The 25,274-nt window shown below is 49.0% G+C and overlaps 1 protein-coding gene across 1 annotated transcript in view; it reads right to left on the bottom strand.

The window, feature by feature from the left end:
* The window catches only part of DUSP12 (dual specificity phosphatase 12), a 204,736-nt gene that overhangs the window by 92,893 nt on the left and 86,569 nt on the right, over positions 1–25,274 (bottom strand). The window contains exon 3 of the mRNA XM_085602900.1: positions 25,107–25,220. Within this exon, the coding sequence (XP_085459026.1) occupies positions 25,107–25,220 (114 nt within the window). The remainder of the gene's footprint in view (positions 1–25,106; positions 25,221–25,274) is intronic.

Here is a 25,274-nt window from a genome sequence, read left to right as displayed (position 1 = left end):
CCAGTTTTCAGTAAAGCCATTATGGTGCTGGGGAGTTCGTAATGACAACCTCCCAGCACTATATACTCTTAATGGCAAAACTGCACAATGTCTAAGAATTGGTTTAGACACTGTAGGGGTACAGGGCTCATGCACCTGTACCCTCACTACTGGTATAGTGCACCGAGCTAGAGGGTGGCTTAGCTATGCCAGGACAGTGGGTTGCAGGCATGGCACACAGGGATGTGTGCCATATCGACTCCTCACTTTGGGGCAAGAGACTTCCATGTGGCCAGAGAATTGCAATTTGGTTTTGCAACAGTACAATTTAGGGAAAGTACATAAGTCCAGGGTACCTGGTAAGCAGGAAACCAGGGCACACTCACACATCAACAGTAGCGAACGGCTAGCTGGTACACTGAAGACCTCAAGTAAAGGCTTTAAGTAAATATGCAAGTGAATTCAGTCTTATGTTGGAGACAGGCTAAGGACTGGAAAATAAATAAAGTTCAGTTACGCAAGGCGAAAAAAACAACTAAATACTGAATCTCATAAAAAGGCAGATTTTTTATGCTAACAGGTTTATTAGCTAGGGTTAGACATGTAAGAATGCTCACCATGTAGTATGTCACCAACTTTCATAACGTTTACATTCTGTAATCAATGTACACTGCTACTGTCCTGATATAGTCAATAATATTTGCAATGATTTCTACATTAAAATAGGCTTTAATAAAAGCCTTAAAAATAACAGTGACTAATTTCTTACACCCCGCGCTTGGGGCAAAGGGGTGCTATTAACTCACAATAAATCAAATTCCTGATAGTTTCTGGCAGGTTTTGTCCCATATCAAACGTGTTCTCGCCAGGTAACTTGAGAGGTGCCAGTGACATAACTTGCCCTTCTCTCCACTCCAGAGGATAGGTTGGTATACCTGCGATTGCCTTAGAGACAACGGGAAAGCGACCAGGGCGTGATCAAGCACAGTTCATGATCATGTGATTGCCTACCTTACAGAGTGCAGGCGAGGGGACTGGTGGGAGTGTGCATGCAGTATTTAAGTATTTTCTACAACAGAACAATGCATTTACACATATGTATTTGCCTTTCTTTATTTGCTACTGGGGATCATCAGAATATTCAGATTATTGTAAATTGTGGCATACAATGTTTTTTTACAGGCTAGATAGGAACCTGACAAAAAAAAATCAAGTATTTTTCTAATTAATTTTACCAGTTTACCATTTGGTATGAAGTACAGATGTATGAACCTTGCAACGGAACTGTGTTTAAAACCCTTGAAGAGCAAAGAAACAAATGCTGGTTCACCACAGTTTCTGACTGGATAGCTAACTGCAATAAAAATGCAACAGGTCTCGGCTTTGTAAAAGTTCAAGCAATTCTGTTTGTAATTAGGTGGCTTTTTAGCTTTGGTTTTATTAGTGGTTTTCAAACTTTCATGTACATAACATGCATATGTATGCATATATGTACATGTATGCATGCATTTATATAGATATATAGATATGCAGATGTATATATGTTTATATATGTATGAATGTATTATGTATATATATATATATATATATATATATATACACATATATACATACACACATATATATATATATATATATATATATATATATAAATGCATATACATATATATGTGCATATGTGTGCGGGTAGAGAGAGGTAGAGGTGTAGAGAGGTGTAGAAGTAGAGAGAGGCAGAGAGAGAGGCAGAGAGAGAGGTAGAGAGAGAGGTAGAGAGAGAGGTAGAGAGGAGTGAGTAGTAGAGAGTGAGTAGTAGAGAGTGAGTAGTAGAGAGTGAGTAGTAGAGAGTGAGTAGTACAGAGTAGAAACTAGTAGAGAGAGAGTAGTACAGAGTAGGAGAGAGAGAGTAGTACAGAGTAGGAGAGAGTGAGTAGTAGAGAGTGCGTAGTCGAGAGTGCGTAGTCGAGAGTGCGTAGTCGAGAGTGCGTAGTCGAGAGTGCGTAGTCGAGAGTGCGTAGTCGAGAGTGCGTAGTCGAGAGTGCGTAGTCGAGAGAGTAGTAGAGAGAGTAGTAGAGAGAGTAGTAGAGAGAGTAGTAGAGAGAGTAGTAGAGAGAGTAGTAGAGAGAGTAGTAGAGAGAGTAGTAGAGAGAGTAGTAGAGAGAGTAGTAGAGAGAGTAGTAGAGGGTAGTAGAGAGTAGTATAAAGTAGTAGAGAGCAGAAGAGAGCAGTAGAGAGTAAGTAGTACAGAGTGAGTAGTAGAGAGAGTAGTACAGTAAGTAGTACAGAGTGGGTAGTAGAGAGAGAGAGAGAAGTAGAGTGTGAGTAGTAGAGTGTGAGTAGTAGAGTGTGAGTAGTAGAGAGTGAGTAGTAGAGAGTGAGTAGTAGAGTGTGAGTAGTAGAGAGTGAGTAGTCGAGAGTGAGTAGTCGAGAGTGAGTAGTCGAGAGTGAGTAGTCGAGAGTGAGTAGTCGAGAGTGAGTAGAGACTAGTAGAGAGTGAGTAGAGACTAGTAGAGTGTAGTAGAGACTAGTAGAGTGTAGTAGAGACTAGTAGAGTGTAGTAGAGAGTGAGTAGCAGAAAGAGAGTAGCAGAAAGAGAGTAGCAGAAAGAGAGTAGCAGAAAGAGAGTAGCAGAAAGAGAGTAGCAGAAAGAGAGTAGCAGAAAGAGAGTAGCAGAAAGAGAGTAGCGGAAAGAGAGTAGCGGAAAGAGAGTAGCGGAAAGAGAGTAGCGGAAAGAGAGTAGCGGAAAGAGAGTAGCGGAAAGAGAGTAGCGGAAAGAGAGTAGCGGAAAGAGAGTAGCGGAAAGAGAGTAGCGGAAAGAGAGTAGCGGAAAGAGAGTAGCGGAAAGAGAGTAGCGGAAAGAGAGTAGCGGAAAGAGAGTAGCGGAAAGAGAGTGTAGCAAAGAGTGAGTCGAGAGTGAGTAGTCGAGAGTGAGTAGTCGAGAGTGCGTAGTCGAGAGTGCGTAGTCGAGAGTGCGTAGTCGAGAGTGCGTAGTCGAGAGTGCGTAGTCGAGAGTGCGTAGTCGAGAGTGCGTAGTCGAGAGTGCGTAGTCGAGAGTGCGTAGTCGAGAGTGCGTAGTCGAGAGTGCGTAGTCGAGAGTGCGTAGTCGAGAGTGCGTAGTCGAGAGTGCGTAGTCGAGAGTGCGTAGTCGAGAGTGCGTAGTCGAGAGCGCGTAGTCGAGAGCGCGTAGTCGAGAGCGCGTAGTCGAGGGTGCGTAGTCGAGAGTGCGTAGTCGAGAGTGCGTAGTCGAGAGTGCGTAGTCGAGAGAGTAGTCGAGAGAGTAGTAGAGAGAGTAGTAGAGAGAGTAGTAGAGAGAGTAGTAGAGAGAGTAGTAGAGAGAGTAGTAGAGAGAGTAGTAGAGAGAGTAGTAGAGAGAGTAGTAGAGAGTAGTATAAAGTAGTAGAGAGCAGAAGAGAGCAGTAGAGAGTAAGTAGTACAGAGTGAGTAGTAGAGAGAGTAGTACAGTAAGTAGTACAGAGTGGGTAGTAGAGAGAGAGAGAGAAGTAGAGTGTGAGTAGTAGAGTGTGAGTAGTAGAGTGTGAGTAGTAGAGAGTGAGTAGTAGAGAGTGAGTAGTAGAGTGTGAGTAGTCGAGAGTGAGTAGTCGAGAGTGAGTAGTCGAGAGTGAGTAGTCGAGAGTGAGTAGTCGAGAGTGAGTAGTCGAGAGTGAGTAGAGACTAGTAGAGAGTGAGTAGAGACTAGTAGAGTGTAGTAGAGACTAGTAGAGTGTAGTAGAGACTAGTAGAGTGTAGTAGAGACTAGTAGAGTGTAGTAGAGAGTGAGTAGTAGCAAATAGAGAGTGAGTAGTCGAGAGTGAGTAGTCGAGAGTGCGTAGTCGAGAGTGCGTAGTCGAGAGTGCGTAGTCGAGAGTGCGTAGTCGAGAGTGCGTAGTCGAGAGTGCGTAGTCGAGAGTGCGTAGTCGAGAGTGCGTAGTCGAGAGTGCGTAGTCGAGAGTAGCAGAGAGCGTAGCAGAGAGCGTAGTAGTGAGTAGTAAAGAGTGAGTAGTAGAGGGTAGTAGAGGGTAGTAGAGAGTGATAGAGAGAGAGTAGTAGAGAGAGTAGTAGAGAAGGAGAGTGAGTAGGAGAGAGTGAGTAGGAGAGAGTGAGTAGGAGAGAGTGAGTAGGAGAGAGTGAGTAGTAGAGAGTAGTAGAGAGAGAGTAGGGGAGAGTGAGTAGCAGAGAGTAGTAGGAGAGAGAGTAGGAGAGAGAGTAGGAGAGAGAGTAGGAGAGAGTGAGTAGGAGAGAGTGAGTAGTAGAGAGTAGTAGAGAGAGAGTAGGGGAGAGTGAGTAGCAGAGAGTAGTAGGAGAGAGTAGGAGAGAGAGTAGGAGAGAGAGTAGGAGAGAGAGTAGGAGAGAGAGTAGGAGAGAGAGTAGGAGAGAGAGTAGGAGAGAGAGTAGGAGAGAGAGTAGGAGAGAGAGTAGGAGAGAGAGTAGGAGAGCGTAGCAGAGAGCGTAGCAGAGAGCGTAGCAGAGAGCGTAGCAGAGAGCGGTAGAAAGTAGTAGAGGGTAGTAGAGAGTGATAGAGAGTGAGTAGTAGAGAGAGTAGCAGAGAGTAGCAGAGAGTGTAGTAGAGAGAGTAGTAGAGAGAGAGTGTAGGAGAGAGAGAGTAAGAGAGAGAGAGTGAGAGAGAGTAGGAGAGAGAGAGAGTTGCAGAGAGTTGCAGAGAGTAGTAGAGCGTAATAGAGAGTAGCAGAGAGTGTAGCAAAGAGTGTAGCAAAGAGTGTAGCAAAGAGTGTAGCAAAGAGTGTAGTAGAGAGTGAGTAGTAGAGAGTGAGTAGTAGAGAGTGAGTAGTAGAGTAGTAGAGAGAGTGAGTAGAGACTAGTAGGGTGAGTAGTAGCAAATAGAGAGTGAGTAGTAGAGTAGTAGAGAGTGAGTAGTAGAGACTAGTAGAGAGTGAGTAGTGACTAGTAGAGAGCGAGTAGTAGCAAATCGAGTAGTAGAGAGTAGTAGAGAGTGAGTAGTAGAGAGTAGTAGAGAGTGAGTAGTAGAGAGTAGTAGAGGGTGAGTAGTAGAGAGTGAGTAGTAGAAAGTAGTAGAGAGTGAGTAGTAGAAAGTAGTAGAGAGAGAGTAGTAGAGCGTAGTGGAGAGTAGTAAAAAGAAGTAGTAGAGAGTAGTAGAGAGTAGTAGAGGGTAGTAGAGAGAGAGTAGGAGAGAGAGTAGCAGAGAGTAGTAGAGAGAGTAGTAGAGAGAGAGAGAGTAGTAGAGTGTGAGTAGTAGAGAGTGAGTAGTAGAGTGTGAGTAGTGAGTAGTAGAGAGTGAGTAGTAGAGTGTGAGTAGTAGAGAGTGAGTAGTAGAGTGTGAGTAGTAGAGAGTGAGTAGTAGAGTGTGAGTAGTGAGTAGTAGAGAGTGAGTAGTAGAGTGTGAGTAGTAGAGAGTGAGTAGTAGAGTGTGAGTAGTAGAGAGTGAGTAGTAGAGAGTGAGTAGTAGAGAGTGAGTAGTAGAGAGTGAGTAGTAGAGTGTGAGTAGTAGAGTGTGAGTAGTAGAGAGTGAGTAGTCGAGAGTGAGTAGTCGAGAGTGAGTAGTAGAGAGTGAGTAGTAGAGAGTGAGTAGTAGAGAGTAGTAGAGAGTGAGTAGTAGAGAGTAGTAGAGAGTGAGTAGTAGAAAGTAGTAGAGAGAGAGTAGTAGAGCGTAGTGGAGAGTAGTAAAAAGAAGTAGTAGAGAGTAGTAGAAAGTAGTAGAGAGTAGGAGAGAGAGTAGTAGAGTAGGAGAGAGAGAGTAGGAGAGAGAGTAGGAGAGAGAGTAGGAGAGAGAGGAGGAGAGCGTGGTAGAGAGCGTAGCAGAGAGCGTAGCAGAGAGCGTAGCAGAGAGCGTAGCAGAGAGCGTAGCAGAGAGCGTAGCAGAGAGCGTAGCAGAGAGCGTAGCAGAGAGAGAGTAGTAGTGAGTAGAGAGTGAGTAGTAGAAAGTAGTAGAGGGTAGTAGAGAGTAGTAGAGAGTGAGTAGTAGAGAGTAGCAGAGAGTAGTAGAGAGTAGCAGAGAGTAGTAGAGAGTGTAGTAGAGAGTGTAGTAGAGAGTGTAGTAGAGAGTAGTAGAGAGTGTAGTAGAGAGTGTAGTAGAGAGTGTAGTAGAGAGAGAGTAAGAGAGAGAGAGAGTGAGAGAGAGTAGGAGAGAGGAACAAGTTACTAACCTTCGGTAACGATGTATCTGTAAGAAACATTAGTTAGTTAGATTCCTCACCTTAGAATATCCCCAGGCGTCAGACTGGATCCGGAAGATTTTTCGTCAGCAATACCCCTTGCGCGTCGCTAGGCGTCGTCTGCGGCTCCGCGTCCGTCGTCGGCGTCGTGCGCCGGGATGACGTCGGAGTACTTAGACGCCGCCCTCGCGCGCTGACGTCAGTTCTTGTACATAGCCTTCCGCGCCAGGAACGCAGAGCCATGCAAAGACCGACACTGGTGCCAAAAATAAAATCTAGGGGCCTGAAAGGACAACCTTAACCCTAGATGTCAGTTCGCAGAACGGGGAGGATGGGAGGGTCGGTGAGGAATCTAACTAACTAATGTTTCTTACAGATACATCGTTACCGAAGGTTAGTAACTTGTTCATCTGAAAGAAACACGTTAGTTAGATTCCTCACCTTAGAATAGATACCCAAGCAATACCATCCCCGGTGGTGGGTCTGCGAACCAAGATCACACCAGAAAGTCCTGGAGGACAGAACGGCCAAAGAAGCCATCCCTCCGGACTTGGCTGTCAAGGCAATAATGCCTGGCAAACGTGTGTAGAGAAGCCCACGTCGCCGCCTGACAGATGTCCTGCAAAGGGACTCCCCGTCCCAAGGCAGTAGTAGCCGCCGTGGCCCGAGTAGAATGGGCGCGCAGCCCAACAGGAGGGTCCTTTTTAGCCAAGGAATAGCAGATTTTTATACACAAAACGACCCACCGAGAGATGGTTCGTTTGTGCACAGCTTTCCCCTTCTTAGCGCCCACGTACCCAACAAAAAGCTGGTCGTCCACCCGGAACTGTTTTGTGCGGTCCAGATAAAAGGAGAGCGCACGTTTTGGGTCCAGACGGTGGAGCCTCTCTTCCTCTTTGGAAGGATGCGGAGGCGGAAAGAAGGTGGGCAAGGTGACAGACTGCCCAAGGTGAAAAGGAGTCACCACTTTAGGAAGAAAGGAGGGACGAGGCCGAAGGACAACCTTGTCCGGATGAACAGATAGGAAAGGAGGCTTTGAAGATAAAGCCTGGAGCTCACTCACCCGTCTAGCCGAGGTGATGGCTACCAGAAAAGCAGTCTTTAGAGTTAGAAGACGAAGAGGGCAATTGTGAAGAGGCTCGAAGGGAGCGCACATCAGGAAGGTCAATACCAGATTCAAGTCCCACTGAGGCATTACAAAAGGGACAGGAGGGAACGTGTGTGTAATGCCTTTGAGAAAGCGTGTAACCACAGGGGACTTGAAAAGAGAAGGCTGATCAGGAAGCCGCAAGAAGGCGGAGATGGCAGCAAGATAACCTTTCAGGGTGCCCAGGGCAGAGCCCTGCCGGGCCAGAGAAAGAAGGAAGAGGAGAACCTCAGAAAGAGGGGCGGAAAGGGGATCCACAGCCTTTGCTGTGCACCATGCCACAAATTTGTTCCACCGGCAGGCGTATACCGACTTTGTGGAGGGACGCCTGGCTGCCAGAATGATATCACAGACTTCAGGAGGCAAGTCAAATGGCATCAACTGCCGCCGCTCAATCTCCACGCATGGAGGTGGAGGCTGGACAGGTTCGGGTGGAGGACCGTCCCCTGCTGCTGCGACAGAAGATCCTCCCGAAGGGGCAGACGTATCGGGGGATCGGTCAACAGACTGAGTAGCTCGGGATACCAGTATCTTCGTGCCCAATCCGGAGCCACCAAGATGACTTGGGCCCGGTCGCGCCTGATCTTCTTCAGCACTCTGGGCAGAAGTGGTATAGGCGGAAAGGCGTACAACAGACCGCAACTCCACTCGTGACGAAAAGCGTCGCCGAGCGAGTGCCGCCTTGGAAATTCCAACGCGCAGAACTGCTGACATTGCGCGTTCTCTTCGGTGGCGAATAGATCTAACCAAGGCTCTCCCCACTGCTGAAAGAGGCCTTGCACCACTTCGGAGTTCAGACGCCATTCGTGATCCATCATGCACCGGCGGCTGAGTTCGTCTGCTCTGGCGTTCAGAGAGCCCGCCAGATGTTGAACCACCAGGGTGACGCCCTGGTGTTCCAGCCATGTCCAGAGGCGCAGAGCCTCCTGACAAAGGGTCCACGACCCCACCCCGCCCTGTTTGTTGCAGTACCACATGGCGGTGGTGTTGTCCGTGAACACCTGCACGACACTTCCCCTGACAGAGGGAAGGAAGGCTTTCAGTGCAAGCCGGATCGCTCTCAACTCCAACAGGTTGATGTGGAGACGAGACTCCGCCGGAGACCAGAGGCCTCTGATCTCCGCCTCTCCCATATGGCCACCCCAACCCAGGAGGGACGCATCCGTCACTACGACATGCTCCGGTTGGGGAAGGGAGAGGCTCTTGCCCTTGACCCACTCGCGGTCCGTGAGCCACCACTGCAACTGCTGTGCAGTGCCCTCCGAGATCAAGACATGGTCGGACAGGTTGCCGTGATGCTGGGCCCACTGAAACTTCAGGTCCCACTGCAGAGCCCGCATGCGCCGCCTGGCGTGATGCACTAGTAGGATGCAGGAGGCCATCAGCCCCAGAAGCCGCAACACTAGCCTGACCGAAACCCGGGATAGAGGCCGAAAGATGGGAATCAGGGCCTGTATATCCCGGACCCGCTGTTCCGGTGGATGGACCCGGAACTGCGCCGAATCGAGAACCGCTCCGATGAAGAGGAGCTTCTGAGAGGGACTCAAGTGTGACTTCGGCACGTTGATGGAAAACCCCAGCAAATGCAGGAGATCCGCCGTAGTCTGGAGGTGGGAGACGACTGCCTGGGGCGAGCCCGCCTTCAACAACCAGTCGTCGAGATAGGGGAAGACTGGGACCCCTGATCTGCGCAGATGAGCTGCGACCACCGCCATCACTTTCGTGAACACCCGAGGGGCACTGGTGAGGCCGAAGGGGAGCACGGTAAACTGAAAGTGCTCTTGGCCCACCGTGAACCGCAGGTAACGCCGGTGGGCCGGCAGGACGGGGATATGGAAATATGCGTCCTGCAAGTCCAACGCTACCATCCAGTCTCCAGGGTCTAGGGCAGCTAAAACCTGAGCCAACGTTAGCATCTTGAACCTTTCCTTTCGGAGGAAGGCATTGACGTTCCGGAGGTCCAAGATAGGGCGCAGGCCCCCCTTGCCCTTCTTGGGAACCAGAAAGTAGTGGGAATAACAACCACGACCTACTTCTGGACTCGGAACGCGCTCGACGGCCCCCTTGGCCAGGAGAGCCGAAACTTCCTCGCGGAGAAGATCCAAATGATCCCCCGAGATACGGTGGTGTTGTGGTGGCATGGCTGGAGGGGTCGTCTCGAAGGGGAGGGAGTAGCCCCTTCGGACGATTTGCAGCACCCACCTGTCCGATGTGATGGACCGCCAGTGGAGCAGGTGATGGCAAACTCTGCCGCCCACTGGCGTGGTATGGGCCTGAAAGCTCGGACTAGGAAGGCTTTGAGGCGGATGCTGCCGGGGTGGATGTGGGCTGACCACGTCGGCCTCCATTTCCGCCACGGCGGAAGCCACGTCCGCGACCGCGCGCAGGTTGGTTCTGCGGCTGGTGGCACTGCGGACGTGAGGAGGCGCCCCTTCCTTGGCCACGAAAGGGGCGAAAAGCGGAGGTGTGCGCCCGCGGAGCCGAGAGGCCCAAGGACTTGGCCGTAGCCCGGGAGTCCTTAAAGCGGTTCAGCGCACTGTCCGCCTTCTCACCAAACAGGCGAGTGCCATCAAAGGGCATGTCCATGAGGGTGTTCTGGACATCCCCGGAAAAGGACGTGGACCGCATCCAGGCGTGGCGGCGGAGCGCCACCGTGGTGGAAATCGCCCGACCTAGCGAGTCCGTGGTGTCAAGCCCACATCTTATGGCGTGCCGTGCTGCATCCCTCCCATCGGCCAGAGCCTGGGAAAGACGCGTCCGGACCTCCTCCGGACACAGGGGCAGCACGTCCTCCACCGTATCCCACAGAGAATGGGAAGAACGGTCCAAGAGACAGGCGGTATTTAAAGACCGCAGGCCCAAACTAAGGGACGAGAACAGTTTCTTGCCAAACTGCTCGAGTCTCTTGGAATCCCGGTCCGGCGGAGCGGTCGGGAAGGAGGATTGGGAAGTAGAGGCCTGGATAACCAGACTCTCGGGGGTGGGGTGTTGGGACAGGAAGCTGGGGTCGCCCGGAGCAGGGCGGTGGCGCCTGGCAACGTTCCTATCCACAGGAGGAACTGTGGAGGGCTTGGACCAGGTGCCCTGCAGAACGTCAGTGAGAGCCTCGTTAAACGGCAGCAGAGGCTCAGTGGAGCTTGCTGAGGTTTGAAGCACCTCAGTGAGGATGTTGGTTCTCACAGCCACGGCAGGCAACTCGAGCCCAAGGGCCTCAGCCGCCTTGCGCAGCACCACAGAAAATGCTGCACCCTCCTCCGAAGCCACGGTCGGAGGAGAAGTGAATCCAGCGTCTGGTGAGGTGTCCAGCCCGCTGGCCTCCCCCAGTTCATCTGCCCAGTCCTGAGAAAGCTGTGACTGAACAGCCAGAGGGTCCTCGAACCCCTCCCAGTCGCCCCCTTCTTCCGATTCCTGATAAACAGGAGGAATGATCGGAACCGGACTGTAGAGATGGTAGGTCTCTAGCGGCGTCGGATGCGGCGTCGGCGGACGCCGTGCCGGCGTCGGGTCCGGATGAGGGCTAAACTGGGGCGTCGGCGTCACAGGCGTCGGCGTCGGCGGCGCCGGTGACGGCGTCGGTGGTTCAGGCGTCGGCGGAGGAGTGACAAGGTCAACCGGCGTCGACTGGGGCCCAGGCATGGGCCCCGCGGGGACCTGCGGCGTCGAGACCGGAGTCGTCGACGGCGCCGGGGCCGGAGCCGCCGGCACGCGAGGTCGCCCAGTCGAGCCCGCGGGGCCCGAAGGCGCGCCAGCGGGCGTCGACGGCGGGGCCAGGCTCCTCATGGCCGAGAGGAAGGCACTGATCTCCGCCGGCGCCGCGTCAGCCCCAGGGACCGGAAGGTATGGGGGCGGACGCGGCACCTGCGGCTCCGCCGGAGCCGCGGGGGTGGAACCACTTGGACCCTCGGCCGAGTCGCGCGACCGGCGAGGGGAGTCCGAAGAGCGATGTCGCCTCTTGGACTTCTTTGAGTGTTTGGACTTACCCGACGACTTGGAGCCCGACGATCGATGGTGGCGTCGGCTAGGGCTCCGCGAGCGATCCTTGGACCTCCTCCTGGACCGGGATCGCGCACGACGCGGAGCCGAGTGGCGAAGCTCGAGAAGCTTGCGGGACCGCTCCCGCCTAGCCTTCGAAGTCAGGGCCTGACAGTCGTTGCACGACTCCGCGTCGTGGTCGAGGCCTAAGCAATAGAGGCACCGGCGGTGGTGATCGGTCACCGACATCAGTCGATGACAGTCTTCACAAGCCTTGAACCCAGGCATCCTACCGGCACCAGATGTCGACAGACAGGGATCAAAAATGATCAAAAAGATTTAGTCAAAAAAGACTAAAAGGGGTAGCTCTCCCGGATCTGCGCTTACTGGCGCGGAAAAAAGAAGAACTGACGTCAGCGCGCGAGGGCGGCGTCTAAGTACTCCGACGTCATCCCGGCGCACGACGCCGACGACGGACGCGGAGCCGCAGACGACGCCTAGCGACGCGCAAGGGGTATTGCTGACGAAAAATCTTCCGGATCCAGTCTGACGCCTGGGGATATTCTAAGGTGAGGAATCTAACTAACGTGTTTCTTTCAGATAGAGAGTTGCAGAGAGTTGCAGAGAGTAGTAGAGCGTAATAGAGTAGCAGAGAGTGTAGCAAAGAGTGTAGCAAAGAGTGTAGCAAAGAGTGTAGCAAAGAGTGTAGCAAAGAGTGTAGCAAAGAGTGTAGCAAAGAGTGTAGCAAAGAGTGTAGCAAAGAGTGTAGCAAAGAGTGTAGCAAAGAGTGTAGCAAAGAGTGTAGCAAAGAGTGTAGCAAAGAGTGTAGCAAAGAGTGTAGCAAAGAGTGTAGCAAAGAGTGTAGCAAAGAGTGTAGCAAAGAGTGTAGCAAAGAGTGTAGCAAAGAGTGTAGCAAAGAGTGTAGCAAAGAGTGTAGCAAAGAGTGTAGCAAAGAGTGTAGCAAAGAGTGTAGCAAAGAGTGTAGCAAAGAGTGAGTAGTAGAAAGTGAGTAGTAGAGAGTGAGTAGTAGAGTAGTAGAGAGAGTGAGTAGAGACTAGTAGGGTGAGTAGTAGCAAATAGAGAGCGAGTAGTAGAGTAGTAGAGAGTGAGTAGTAGAGACTAGTAGAGAGTGAGTAGTGACTAGTAGAGCGAGTAGTAGCAAATAGAGTAGTAGAGAGTGAGTAGTAGAGAGTAGTAGAGAGTGAGTAGTAGAAAGTAGTAGAGAGAGAGTAGTAGAGCATAGTGGAGAGTAGTAAAAAGAAGTAGTAGAGAGTAGTAGAAAGTAGTAGAGGGTAGTAGAGGGTAGAGAGAGTAGTAGAGAGAGTAGTGGAGAGAGTAGTAGAGAGTAGGAGAGAGAGAGTAGGAGAGAGAGTAGCAGAGAGTAGCAGAGCGTAGTAGAGCGTAGTAGAGAGAGTAGTAGAGAAAGGAGAGAGAGTAGGAGAGAGAGAGAGTAGGAGAGAGTAGTAGAGAATAGCAGAGAGTAGTAGAGAGCGTAGCAGAGAGCGTAGCAAAGAGTAGCAAAGAGAGAGTAGTAGGAGAGAGAGTAGTGAGTAGTAGAGAGCAGTAGAGAGTAGTAGAGAGTGTAGTAGAGAGAGTAGTAGGAGAGAGAGTAGGAGAGAGAGAGTAGGAGAGAGAGAGTACGAGAGAGAGAGGAGAGAGAGAGTAGGAGAGAGAGAGTAGAGAGTAGTAGAGTGTAGCAAAGAGTGGCAGAGAGAGTAGTAGAGAGTGAGTAGTAGAGTAGTAGAGAGTGAGTAGAGACTAGTAGAGAGTGAGTAGAGACTAGTAGGGTGAGTAGTAGCAAATAGAGAGTGAGTAGTAGAGTAGTAGAGAGTGAGTAGTAGAGAGTAAGTAGTAGAGAGAGTAGTAGAGAGTGAGTAGAGAGTAGTAGAGAGAGTAGTAGAGAGTGAGTAGAGTAGTAGAGAGTGAGTAGAGAGTAGTAGAGAGTGAGTAGAGACTAGTAGAGAGTGAGTAGAGACTAGTAGAGAGTGAGTAGAGACTAGTAGAGAGTGAGTAGAGACTAGTAGAGAGTGAGCAGACTAGTAGAGAGTGAGTAGTAGCAAATAGTAGAAAGTGAATAGTAGAGAGTGAGTAGTAGAGAGTGAGTAGTGACTAGTAGAGAGCGAGTAGTAGCAAATAGAGAGTGAGCAGTAGAGTAGTAGAGAGTGAGTAGTAGAGAGTGAGTAGTAGGGCATAGTAGAGATTAGTAAAAAGTAGTAGAGAGTAGTAGAGAGTGAGTAGTAGGGCATAGTAGAGATTAGTAAAAAGTAGTAGAGAGTAGTAGAAAGTGAGTAGTAGAAACTAGTAGAAAGTGAGTAGTAGAGAGTGAGTAGTAGATAGAGTGATTAGTCGAGAGAGAGTAGTTGAGAGAGAGTAGTTGAGAGAGAGTAGTTGAGAGAGAGTAGTTGAGAGAGAGTAGTTGAGAGAGAGTAGTTGAGAGAGAGTAGTAGAGAGTGAGTAGTAGATAGAGTGAGTAGTAGATAGAGTGATTAGTCGAGAGAGAGTAGTTGAGAGAGAGTAGTAGAGAGAGAGTAGTAGGCGAGAGAGTAGGCGAGAGTGTAGGCGAGAGTGTAGGCGAGAGTGTAGGCGAGAGTGTAGGCGAGAGTGTAGGCGAGAGTGTAGGCGAGAGTGTAGGCGAGAGTGTAGGCGAGAGTGTAGGCGAGAGTGTAGGCGAGAGTGTAGGCGAGAGTGTAGGCGAGAGTGTAGGCGAGAGTGTAGGCGAGAGTGTAGGCGAGAGTGTAGGCGAGAGTGTAGGCGAGAGTGTAGGCGAGAGTGTAGGCGAGAGTGTAGGCGAGAGTGTAGGCGAGAGTGTAGGCGAGAGTGTAGGCGAGAGTGTAGGCGAGAGTGTAGGCGAGAGTGTAGGCGAGAGTGTAGGCGAGAGTGTAGGCGAGAGTGTAGGCGAGAGTGTAGGCGAGAGTGTAGGCGAGAGTGTAGGCGAGAGTGTAGGCGAGAGTGTAGGAGAGAGTGTAGGAGAGAGTGTAGGAGAGAGTGTAGGAGAGAGTGTAGGAGAGAGTGTAGGAGAGAGTGTAGGAGAGAGTGTAGGAGAGAGTGTAGGAGAGAGTGTAGGAGAGAGTGTAGGAGAGAGTGTAGGAGAGAGTGTAGGAGAGAGTGTAGGAGAGCGTGTAGGAGAGAGTGTAGGAGAGAGTGTAGGAGAGAGTGTAGGAGAGAGTGTAGGAGAGAGTGTAGGAGAGAGTGTAGGAGAGAGTGTAGGAGAGAGTGATTAGTAGTGAGTAGAGAGTGAGTAGTAGAGAGTAGTAGAGAGAGTAGTAGAGGGTAGTAGAGAGTAGTAGAGAGTAGTATAAAGTAGTATTAAGTAGTAGAGAGCAGAAGAGAGCAGTAGAGAGAGTAGTAGAGAGTAAGTAGTACAGAGTGAGTAGTAGAGAGAGTAGTAGAGAAAGGAGAGAGAGTAGGAGAGAGAGAGTAGGAGAGAGAGAGTACGAGAGAGAGAGGAGAGAGAGAGTAGGAGAGAGAGAGTAGAGAGTAGTAGAGTGTAGCAAAGAGTGGCAGAGAGAGTAGTAGAGAGTGAGTAGTAGAGTAGTAGAGAGTGAGTAGAGACTAGTAGAGAGTGAGTAGAGACTAGTAGGGTGAGTAGTAGCAAATAGAGAGTGAGTAGTAGAGTAGTAGAGAGTGAGTAGTAGAGAGTAAGTAGTAGAGAGAGTAGTAGAGAGTGAGTAGAGAGTAGTAGAGAGAGTAGTAGAGAGTGAGTAGAGTAGTAGAGAGTGAGTAGAGAGTAGTAGAGAGTGAGTAGAGACTAGTAGAGAGTGAGTAGAGACTAGTAGAGAGTGAGTAGAGACTAGTAGAGAGTGAGTAGAGACTAGTAGAGAGTGAGCAGACTAGTAGAGAGTGAGTAGTAGCAAATAGTAGAAAGTGAATAGTAGAGAGTGAGTAGTAGAGAGTGAGTAGTGACTAGTAGAGAGCGAGTAGTAGCAAATAGAGAGTGAGCAGTAGAGTAGTAGAGAGTGAGTAGTAGAGAGTGAGTAGTAGGGCATAGTAGAGATTAGTAAAAAGTAGTAGAGAGTAGTAGAGAGTGAGTAGTAGGGCATAGTAGAGATTAGTAAAAAGTAGTAGAGAGTAGTAGAAAGTGAGTAGTAGAAACTAGTAGAAAGTGAGTAGTAGAGAGTGAGTAGTAGATAGAGTGATTAGTCGAGAGAGAGTAGTTGAGAGAGAGTAGTTGAGAGAGAGTAGTTGAGAGAGAGTAGTTGAGAGAGAGTAGTTGAGAGAGAGTAGTTGAGAGAGAGTAGTAGAGAGTGAGTAGTAGATAGAGTGAGTAGTAGATAGAGTGATTAGTCGAGAGAGAGTAGTTGAGAGAGAGTAGTAGAGAGAGAGTAGTAGGCGAGAGAGTAGGCGAGAGTGTAGGCGAGAGTGTAGGCGAGAGTGTAGGCGAGAGTGTAGGCGAGAGTGTAGGCGAGAGTGTAGGCGAGAGTGTAGGCGAGAGTGTAGGCGAGAGTGTAGGCGAGAGTGTAGGCGAGAGTGTAGGCGAGAGTGTAGGCGAGAGTGTAGGCGAGAGTGTAGGCGAGAGTGTAGGCGAGAGTGTAGGCGAGAGTGTAGGCGAGAGTGTAGGCGAGAGTGTAGGCGAGAGTGTAGGCGAGAGTGTAGGCGAGAGTGTAGGCGAGAGTGTAGGCGAGAGTGTAGGCGAGAGTGTAGGCGAGAGTGTAGGCGAGAGTGTAGGCGAGAGTGTAGGCGAGAGTGTAGGCGAGAGTGTAGGCGAGAGTGTAGGCGAGAGTGTAGGAGAGAGTGTAGGAGAGAGTGTAGGAGAGAGTGTAGGAGAGAGTGTAGGAGAGAGTGTAGGAGAGAGTGTAGGAGAGAGTGTAGGAGAGAGTGTAGGAGAGAGTGTAGGAGAGAGTGTAGGAGAGAGTGTAGGAGAGAGTGTAGGAGAGAGTGTAGGAGAGAGTGTAGGAGAGCGTGTAGGAGAGAGTGTAGGAGAGAGTGTAGGAGAGAGTGTAGGAGAGAGTGTAGGAGAGAGTGTAGGAGAGAGTGTAGGAGAGAGTGTAGGAGAGAGTGATTAGTAGTGAGTAGAGAGTGAGTAGTAGAGAGTAGTAGAGAGAGTAGTAGAGGGTAGTAGAGAGTAGTAGAGAGTAGTATAAAGTAGTATTAAGTAGTAGAGAGCAGAAGAGAGCAGTAGAGAGAGTAGTAGAGAGTAAGTAGTACAGAGTGAGTAGTAGAGAGAGTAGTAGAGAAAGGAGAGAGAGTAGGAGAGAGAGTAGGAGAGAGTAGCAGAGAGTAGTAGAGAGCGTAGTAGAGAGCGTAGCAAAGAGTAGCAAAGAGAGAGTAGTAGTGAGTAGAGAGAGAGTAGTGAGTAGTAGAGAGCAGTAGAGGGTAGTAGAGAGAGAGTAGTAGAGAGAGTAGTAGAGAGAGTAGTAGAGAGAGTAGTAGAGAGAGTAGTAGAGAGAGTAGTAGAGAGAGTAGTAGAGAAAGAGAGTAGGCGAGAGAGTAGGCGAGAGAGTAGGCGAGAGAGTAGGCGAGAGAGTAGGCGAGAGTGTAGGCGAGAGTGTAGGCGAGAGTGTAGGCGAGAGTGTAGGAGAGAGTGTAGGAGAGAGTGTAGGAGAGAGTGTAGGAGAGAGTGTAGGAGAGAGTGTAGGAGAGAGTATAGGAGAGAGTATAGGAGAGTGTAGGAGAGAGTATAGGAGAGAGTATAGGAGAGAGTGATTAGTAGTGAGTAGAGAGTGAGTAGTAGAGAGAGTAGTAGAGGGTAGTAGAGAGTAGTATAAAGTAGTATTAAGTAGTAGAGAGCAGAAGAGAGCAGTAGAGAGAGTAGTAGAGAGTAAGTAGTACAGAGTGAGTAGTAGAGAGAGTAGTAGAGAAAGGAGAGAGAGTAGGAGAGAGAGTAGGAGAGAGTAGCAGAGAGTAGTAGAGAGCGTAGTAGAGAGCGTAGCAAAGAGTAGCAAAGAGAGAGTAGTAGTGAGTAGAGAGAGAGTAGTGAGTAGTAGAGAGCAGTAGAGAGTAGTAGAGAGAGTAGTAGAGAGAGTAGTAGAGAGAGTAGTAGAGAGAGTAGTAAGAGAGAGAGTAAGAGAGAGAGTAGGAGAGAGAGAGAGTAGGAGAGAGAGAGAGTAGGAGAGAGAGAGAGTAGGAGAGAGAGAGAGTAGGAGAGAGAGAGAGTAGGAGAGAGAGAGAGTAGGAGAGAGAGAGAGTAGGAGAGAGAGAGAGAGTAGGAGAGAGAGAGAGTAGGAGAGAGAGAGTAGGAGAGAGAGAGTAGGAGAGCGTAGCAGAGAGTAGCAAAGAGAGTAGCAGAGAGTGTAGCAAAGAGTGTAGCAAAGAGTGTAGCAAAGAGTGTAGCAAAGAGTGTAGCAAAGAGTGTAGCAAAGAGTGTAGCAAAGAGTGTAGCAAAGAGTGTAGCAAAGAGTGTAGCAAAGAGTGTAGCAAAGAGTGTAGCAAAGAGTGTAGCAAAGAGTGTAGCAAAGAGTGTAGCAAAGAGTGTAGCAAAGAGTGTAGCAAAGAGTGTAGCAAAGAGTGTAGCAAAGAGTGTAGCAAAGAGTGTAGCAAAGAGTGGCAGAGAGAGTAGTAGAGTGTGAGTAGAGACTAGTAGAGAGTGAGTAGAGACTAGTAGGGTGAGTAGTAGCAAATAGAGAGTGAGTAGTAGAGTAGTAGAGAGTGAGTAGTAGAGAGTGAGTAGTAGAGAGTAAGTAGTAGAGAGTAAGTAGTAGAGAGTAAGTAGTAGAGAGTAAGTAGTAGAGAGTAAGTAGTAGAGAGTAAGTAGTAGAGAGAGTAGTAGAGAGAGTAGTAGAAAGAGTAGTAGAAAGAGTAGTAAAGAGTGAGTAGAGACTAGTAGAGAGTGAGTAGAGACTAGTAGAGAGTGAGTAGAGACTAGTAGAGAGTGAGTAGACTAGTAGAGAGTGAGTAGACTAGTAGAGAGTGAGTAGTAGCAAATAGTAGAAAGTGAGTAGTAGAGAGTGAGTAGTGACTAGTAGAGAGCGAGTAGTAGCAAATAGAGAGTGAGCAGTAGAGTAGTAGAGAGTGAGTAGTAGAGAGTGAGTAGTAGGGCGTAGTAGAGATTAGTAGAGAGTGAGTAGTAGGGCGTAGTAGAGATTAGTAAAAAGTAGTAGAGAGTAGTAGGAAGTGAGTAGTAGAAACTAGTAGAAAGTGAGTAGTAGAGAGTGAGTAGTAGATGGAGAGTGAGTAGTCGAGAGAGATTAGTCGAGAGAGATTAGTCGAGAGAGATTAGTCGAGAGAGTAGTAGGTCGAGAGAGTAGTAGAGAGAGAGTGTAGGTGTAGGCGAGAGTGTAGGCGAGAGTGTAGGCGAGAGTGTAGGCGAGAGTGTAGGCGAGAGTGATTAGTAGTGAGTAGAGAGTGAGTAGTAGAGAGTAGTAGAGAGAGCAGAAGAGAGCAGTAGAGAGTAGTATAAAGTAGTATTAAGTAGTAGAGAGCAGAAGAGAGCAGTAGAGAGCAGTAGAGAGCAGTAGTAGAGAGTAAGTAGTACAGAGTGAGTAGCAGGGAGAGTAGTACAGTAAGTAGTACAGAGTGGGTAGTAGAGAGAGAGAGATAGAGAGAGAGAGAGAGAGTAGTAGAGAGAGAGAGAGTAGTAGAGAGAGAGTAGCAGAGAGAGTGAGTAGTAGAGAGAGTAGTAGAGTGTGAGTAGTAGAGAGAGTAGTAGAGTGTGAGTAGTAGAGAGTGAGTAGTAGAGTGTGAGTAGTAGAGTGTGAGTAGTAGAGAGTGAGTAGTAGAGAGTGAGTAGTAGAGAGTGGGTAGTAGAGAGTGAGTAGTAGAGAGTGAGTAGTAGAGAGTGAGTAGTAGAGAGAGTCGTAGCAAATGAGTCGTAGAGAAAGTAGTAGCGAGTAAGTCGTAGAGAGAGTCGTAGAGAGAGTCGTAGAGAGAGTCGTAGAGAGTAGTAGAGAGTAGTAGAGAGTAGTAGAGAGTAGTAGAGAGTAGTAGAGAGTGAGTAGTAGAGTGTGAGTAGTAGAGTGTGAGTAGTAGAGTGTGAGTAGTAGAGTGTGAGTAGTAGAGTGTGAGTAGTAGAGTGTGAGTAGTAGAGTGTGAGTAGTAGAGTGTGAGTAGTAGAGTGTGAGTAGTAGAGTGTGAGTAGTAGAGTGTGAGTAGTAGAGTGAGGAGTAGAGAGTGAGGAGTAGTAGAGAGTGAGAACAGACTAGTAGAGTGAGTAGTAGCAAATAGTAGAGAGTGAGTAGTAGAGAGAGTAGTAGAGAGAGTAGTAGAGAGAGTAGTATAAAGTAGTATAGGGTTGTAGCGAGTAGTAGAGCATGAGTAGTAGAGTGAGTAGTAGTGAGTAGAGAGTAGTAGAGAGAGAGTAGTAGAGAGAGAGTAGTAGAGAGAGAGTAGTAGAGAGGTAGAGTAGTAGAGAGGTAGAGTAGTAGAGAGGTAGAGTAGTAGAGAGGTAGAGTAGTAGAGAGGTAGAGTAGTAGAGAGGTAGAGTAGTAGAGAGGTAGAGTAGTAGAGAGGTAGAGTAGTAGAGAGGTAGAGTAGTAGAGAGAGAGTAGGAGAGAGAGTAGTAGAGAGTAGTGGAGTGAGCAGTAGAGAGTAGTAGAGTGAGCAGTAGAGTGATAGTAGAGAGTTGTAGAGAGTAGTAGAGGGTAGTAGGGGGTAGTAGGGGGTAGTAGGGGGTAGTAGGGGGTAGTAGAGAGTAGTAGAGAGTAGTAGAGGGGAGTAGACAGAGAGAGTAGTTGAGAGAGAGTAGTAGAGAGAGAGTAGTAGAGAGAGAGTAGTAGAGAGAGAGAGTAGAGTGAGTAGTTGAGAGTAGGAGAGAGAGTAGTAGAGAGTAATAGAGAGTGAGTAGTAGAGAGTAGTAGAGTGAGTAGTAGAGAGTAGAGCGCAATAGAGAGTAGTAGAGAGTAGTAGAGAGAGTAGTAGAGAGTAGTAGAGAGTAGTAGAGAGTAGTAGAGAGTAGTAGAGAGTAGTAGAGAGTAGTAGAGAGCGAGTAGTAGAGAGCGAGTAGTAGAGAGCGAGTAGTAGAGAGCGAGTAGTAGAGAAAGTAGTAGAGAGAGTAGTAGAGACTAGGAGAGTGAGTAGTAGAGAGTAGTAAGTAGAGTCCTGCTACAGATATCCCTCTGAAGCCACGTGTTGTGTGTGCGTACGGTACACGCTAATTCACAATAAACACTCCAGGGGGTGAAGTTGCCATACACGCGCCTCGTATTTAGTACAAAGTTTGGAAGTTACGAGCTCCGAGAGGAGTGAGTTCCCTCTGCAATGAAGTTTTCTGTGCACCCGCCTGCGATTGTGATACCCTCCGAGGGTGCGGAGGGACAATCTACTGAAATAAGTGAAAATTCAAAGTCAGAATGAAACATTTGTAAGTAATTCGGCGCAGTCTGTAGGCATGAATGAACGAGGGCCCGGCGTCCTTTCAACAAAGCGCAGACACACACACATCTGCCCAAGTGTCACTTGACAACGAACAGAGGCTTTCTGCAATAATGGTAAATATTTGTCTCTGTGAATGTGGTCTCTTTGCTGTGTCCTTTTCAATGGCTCCCACAGAACAACACATTGTTGCCGCCTGGATGATAATTTGCTCAATAAGAAACAACATTCTTCAGTACAGAGAAGAAGAGCAACACCATAAGAGTAATTTCGAGCTGTGAAAACAACTGACTTTAATCTACTACAGCAATGAGAGAGGTGGAAGGTGTGTGCACAACATGGACTGAAAAGAACGTGCACAAATTCTTACTCAGTTCCCAAGCCCCGCCTCTTTTAGAATATCAAAAAAGAAGCGAGTAAGCAAGCAGTCGGTTTCCATTCAGAAGTGCAGCCTCCACGTCCTCCGTGGGAGAAATCCCCCAGTCTGTTCCCAAAACAGTGCTGTTGGTACCATGCGCGATAGTATTCCACCCCCTCTACCTCCACCCCAGGCGAACGCAGCATCAGTGAGCGCCAACTGCCAGTGTTGTGTTCTTACCTTAGTAAAACCAGGGGAAGGGAACAGCTGACGGGCCGCAACCTGAGACGCTGTGCAAGCATACAACATGGGCACTGGGTCAGCCCACTTCACCCATTGGCTGACGTCATTGTGAGTGACTGCATTCTATCCTTTCGTAAGCAGCACATCTGAACACTAAGAATTTCCCTTCAGTGCCAGGGACTCTGAGCTTTTTGAGTCTAAAAATGTCTTTCCTTGTAGCCAATTGGTTTTTATTTTGGTGAGGGCTCGGAAGCAGCTCCATCAATAAAGTTTTACAAAACAAATTACAACATAAGCATAAATGCCTTTTTGCTTTGTCAATGCTGGTTTGTTTTCTCTGGGATAAGTGTATTATTATTATTATTATTACCAACTGTCTCTCCTTGTGACAAGTGCCCGGTTCTTTCTCTGGTATGTGATGTGATAACCTCACTCCGTGACCTTAACTGCGTGAATAGTTTATTATCGGCCTATCACTCCACAATGATCAAATGTACCTTGCTCATAACCGCTGTCCTTGCTCTCATAGTAAGCGCCAAACGTCTTTCTGCAATAATGGTAAATATTTTTCTCTGTGAATGTGATTCAACACATTACTGTGTGGCTGGTAAACAACAAATAATACCCCTTTAAGACATCTGCTAAAACCAGAAATCAGCAGCCTAAGAAATACAGTGAAAGAACATTCATTTTGTATCCTTTTGAATGGCTCCCACACAACGAACAACTCGATGGTTGGGAGAACCAGAGACGCTGTGCAATATGATACCAATGCTCAGGGGGCTGGCAGAGGGGGGAGAGAGCGAAAGGAAGAGGCAAAGAAGGAGAGGGAGAGATTGTTTGAAACACATGGCCCCATAAAGATAAGAAAGCTTTTGCGACAGGAGGAAGTCAGACGAGCCCATCCAAGTGGGCCGTCTGAAAAATGGAAAAAAGTCTACATCACAAAGTGCGCTTTCCCAATGGCTGGCCACCGTTTAGCATAAACGGTGATGCCAGCCAACGGGAAAGAGGGGCGGGGCTTAAAGCCCTTTACAGAATTCTCTCAGAATCATTAAATCTCGCCGAGCGAGCTGCACATGTGCGCAGCCACGCTAGCCGAGACCTAAAAAAGCATATCACAGTGTTTAATTAACAGCTGCGTGAAGGCACTTCCTGACAAATGTTCTTGAAGCAAGAGGCCCAGCCACTCGAAAAAAGAAAGCCATTAGAGTGAGAATAAAACCGTGGGCTCCTGATCGACGGAAAGGATCATGGAGAAACTGGGGTTGTCCACGTTGCCCATGCATAAGCATGTTTTTCTGTTCTTCTAAGAACAACCCCTAATAACACTGTTTATATTGGGCTCCTCCAGATCGTGACCATGCACTCAGCAGGACACACCCTCGACCCCCTCTTCACTACAGGAAGCTCCATCACTTTCAGCCACACCACCAAACTCCCATGGATAGACCCCTGATGCGTCCACTTCACATTTAGAACACCCACCATCCACAGACACCAGAACCAGCCCCCACGAAGAAACTGGACCAAAGCCACCGGAGACCAGCTCACCTACTCACTCAACAACTCCACCCCAACAATCACAGAAAACAACTACCCCAACACCGCAGCCCGCACCCTGCATAGATGGATCTCGGACAGCGCCAACACCATAGACCGCCTCAAGAAAAACACCACCACCTGCGCCAATAAAGCCAGATGGTTCACCACCAAACTTTGTGAGTCCAGACGCACTTGCCGCACCCCCGAAAAGACCTGGAGGAACACCAAATCCACAGAAGCCCACAACAACTTCAGAACCGCCACCAACACCCACCACCAACTCAGAGATACGAGGAAAAAAGCAGATCGAAGACAGAATCTCCACTCACACGGACAACAGCAAGGAACTCTTCAACATCATCAAGGAGTTCGGCCAACCCACAAGCGAGTCTACTGACATCCCACCCTCACAAGACCTCTGCAACAGGCTCACCACCTTTTTCCACCTTGAAATCAAGAGCATCTACGACAACTTTGACTAAGACAACCAACACACTGGACCCTCACCAACCACCCCAACACCGGGAAACCAGCGATCCACAACTAGACAGCACTCACCACTGAAGACACAGTGAAGACAATGCAGTCAATACACTCAGGGCCCCCCACGGACCCCTGCCCCCACCACATCTTCAACAGAGCCGCCGACACCATCGCACCCATGCTCCGACACATCATCAACCGCTCCCTGTCAGCCGCCTCGTTCCCTGATAACTGGAAACACGCAGAGGTCAACCCCCTATTGAAGAAACCCTTGGCGGACCCCACCGACCTCAAAAACTACAGACCAATCTCACTGCTCCCGTTCCCAGCAAAAGTCATCGAGAAAGCCATCAACAGTCAACTCGCCACTTTCATCGAAGAGCACAACATCCTCGACCGCTTGCAATCCGGCTTCAGAAAGAACCATAATACGGAAACCACCCTCCTCACCGCAACAGACGACATCCGCACCCTACTGGACTAAGGAGAAACAGTAGCTCTCATCCTCCTCAACCTCTCAGCGGCGTTCGACACAGCCTCCCACCGCACCCTAATACGCAGACTCCACAACGCAGGAATCCTGAACAAGGCCCTCGATTGGATCCACTTCTTCCTCTCTGACAGAACACAGCGGGTCAGACTTCCCCATTTCCTCTTGGACCCTACACCAACTGCCTGCGGAGTCCCTCAGGGCTCCTCCCTCAGCCCGACACTCTTCAACGTCTACATGGCCCCACTCGCCCCCATCGTACGCAGACGACACCCAACTCATCCTCTCACTATCCCACAAACCCATCACCGCCAGATACAACTTTCGAGAAGGCATGGGAGCCGTCGCAGAATGGATGAAAAACAACTGCCTACAACTAAACACCAACAGGACAGAAGTACTCATCATAGGCTCATACCCAGATGCCTGGAGTGACACCTGGTGGCCCCCTGCCCTCGGAACCCCCCAAACCCACAGACCACGCACGCAACCTACGAATAATCCTGGACTCCGAGCTCAAAATGGACCGCCAGATCAACTCCGTCTCGTCCTCCTGCTTCCACACCCTCCGCCTCCTTCTCAAGACCTTCAAATGGATCCCCCTCAAACACAGAAAGACCGTCACCCTCACCCTGGTCACCAGCAGACTCTGCTACGGCGACGCACTCTACGCCGGAATAAACAAAAACCTCACCTGCAAGCTACAGAACATCCAGAACTTCGCCACAAGACTGGTCCTCAACCTACCAAAACACTGCCACATCTCCCAGCACCTGCGCACACTACACTGGTTCCCGTCGAGGCGAGAATCACCTTCAAATTACTCAAGATACTCACCCACGCACACAAGGCACTCCACTGCACCGGACCAGCATACCTGCACAGCCGACTCAATTTCCACGCACCCCAAAGGACCCTACGATCAGCCCAACTCTTCTACGCCACGGTGCTCCGCACAAGAAAGACCAGATTGGGAGGACGCTCCTTCTCCTTCCTCGCGGCAAAAGCCTGAAACACCTCAGACAGAAAACATCGCTCCCCATCTTCGCAAATAACCTCAAAACCTGGCTCTTCGACACACCCCCTCCTTGAGGGATTGGATCCTGCAACCCCCCCCCCTAGCGCCTTGAGACCCTTACGGATGAGTAGTCGCACTTAACAAACCTTTGATTGATTGATTGATTGAGAGGAAGGAGAAAGCAGGAAAGAAAAGGAAGGATTGCCAGAAAACTAAAAAGGTCAGTAACTAACAATCAGAGACATGTAATGTTCTCAAGAATGAGGAAGGCGAAGGAACATACAGACTGAGCTATAGTATTTGTTTTGATAGTCCAATAATTGACATATTGCCGTTTTTTTTCCTAAAATGATCGCATCGCTGCATTTCTTACATGCCAGAGCTTTTTGATCAATCAACAAGCACACATGATGTCATTGAGGAGCACACAAGAGACAAACTGGCTGACGCTTTCCTGGTAGTGCGAAATGCGAAAAGGAAGTAGAAGTAAAATGACTTACTCAGCATCTGGCTTGACGGTCCTAAGTGCCTGATAGGCCTGCTGGAACTGGAGGCCTTCAGCCTTCATCATGTAAGCAGTTACAATGGCTGCACTTCGACTGACTCCTGCATGACTGGAAAACAAAGTCTTTCATTAGTGAATGAACAAGAATGACATTTTTATTTTT

The sequence above is a fragment of the Triturus cristatus genome, chromosome 4_2, assembly GCF_964204655.1.
Source record: "Triturus cristatus chromosome 4_2, aTriCri1.1, whole genome shotgun sequence".
Lineage (NCBI taxonomy): Eukaryota > Metazoa > Chordata > Amphibia > Caudata > Salamandridae > Triturus > Triturus cristatus.
Note: the sequence above shows the minus strand (reverse complement) of the source record. Positions and strands in the feature narration are given on the sequence as shown.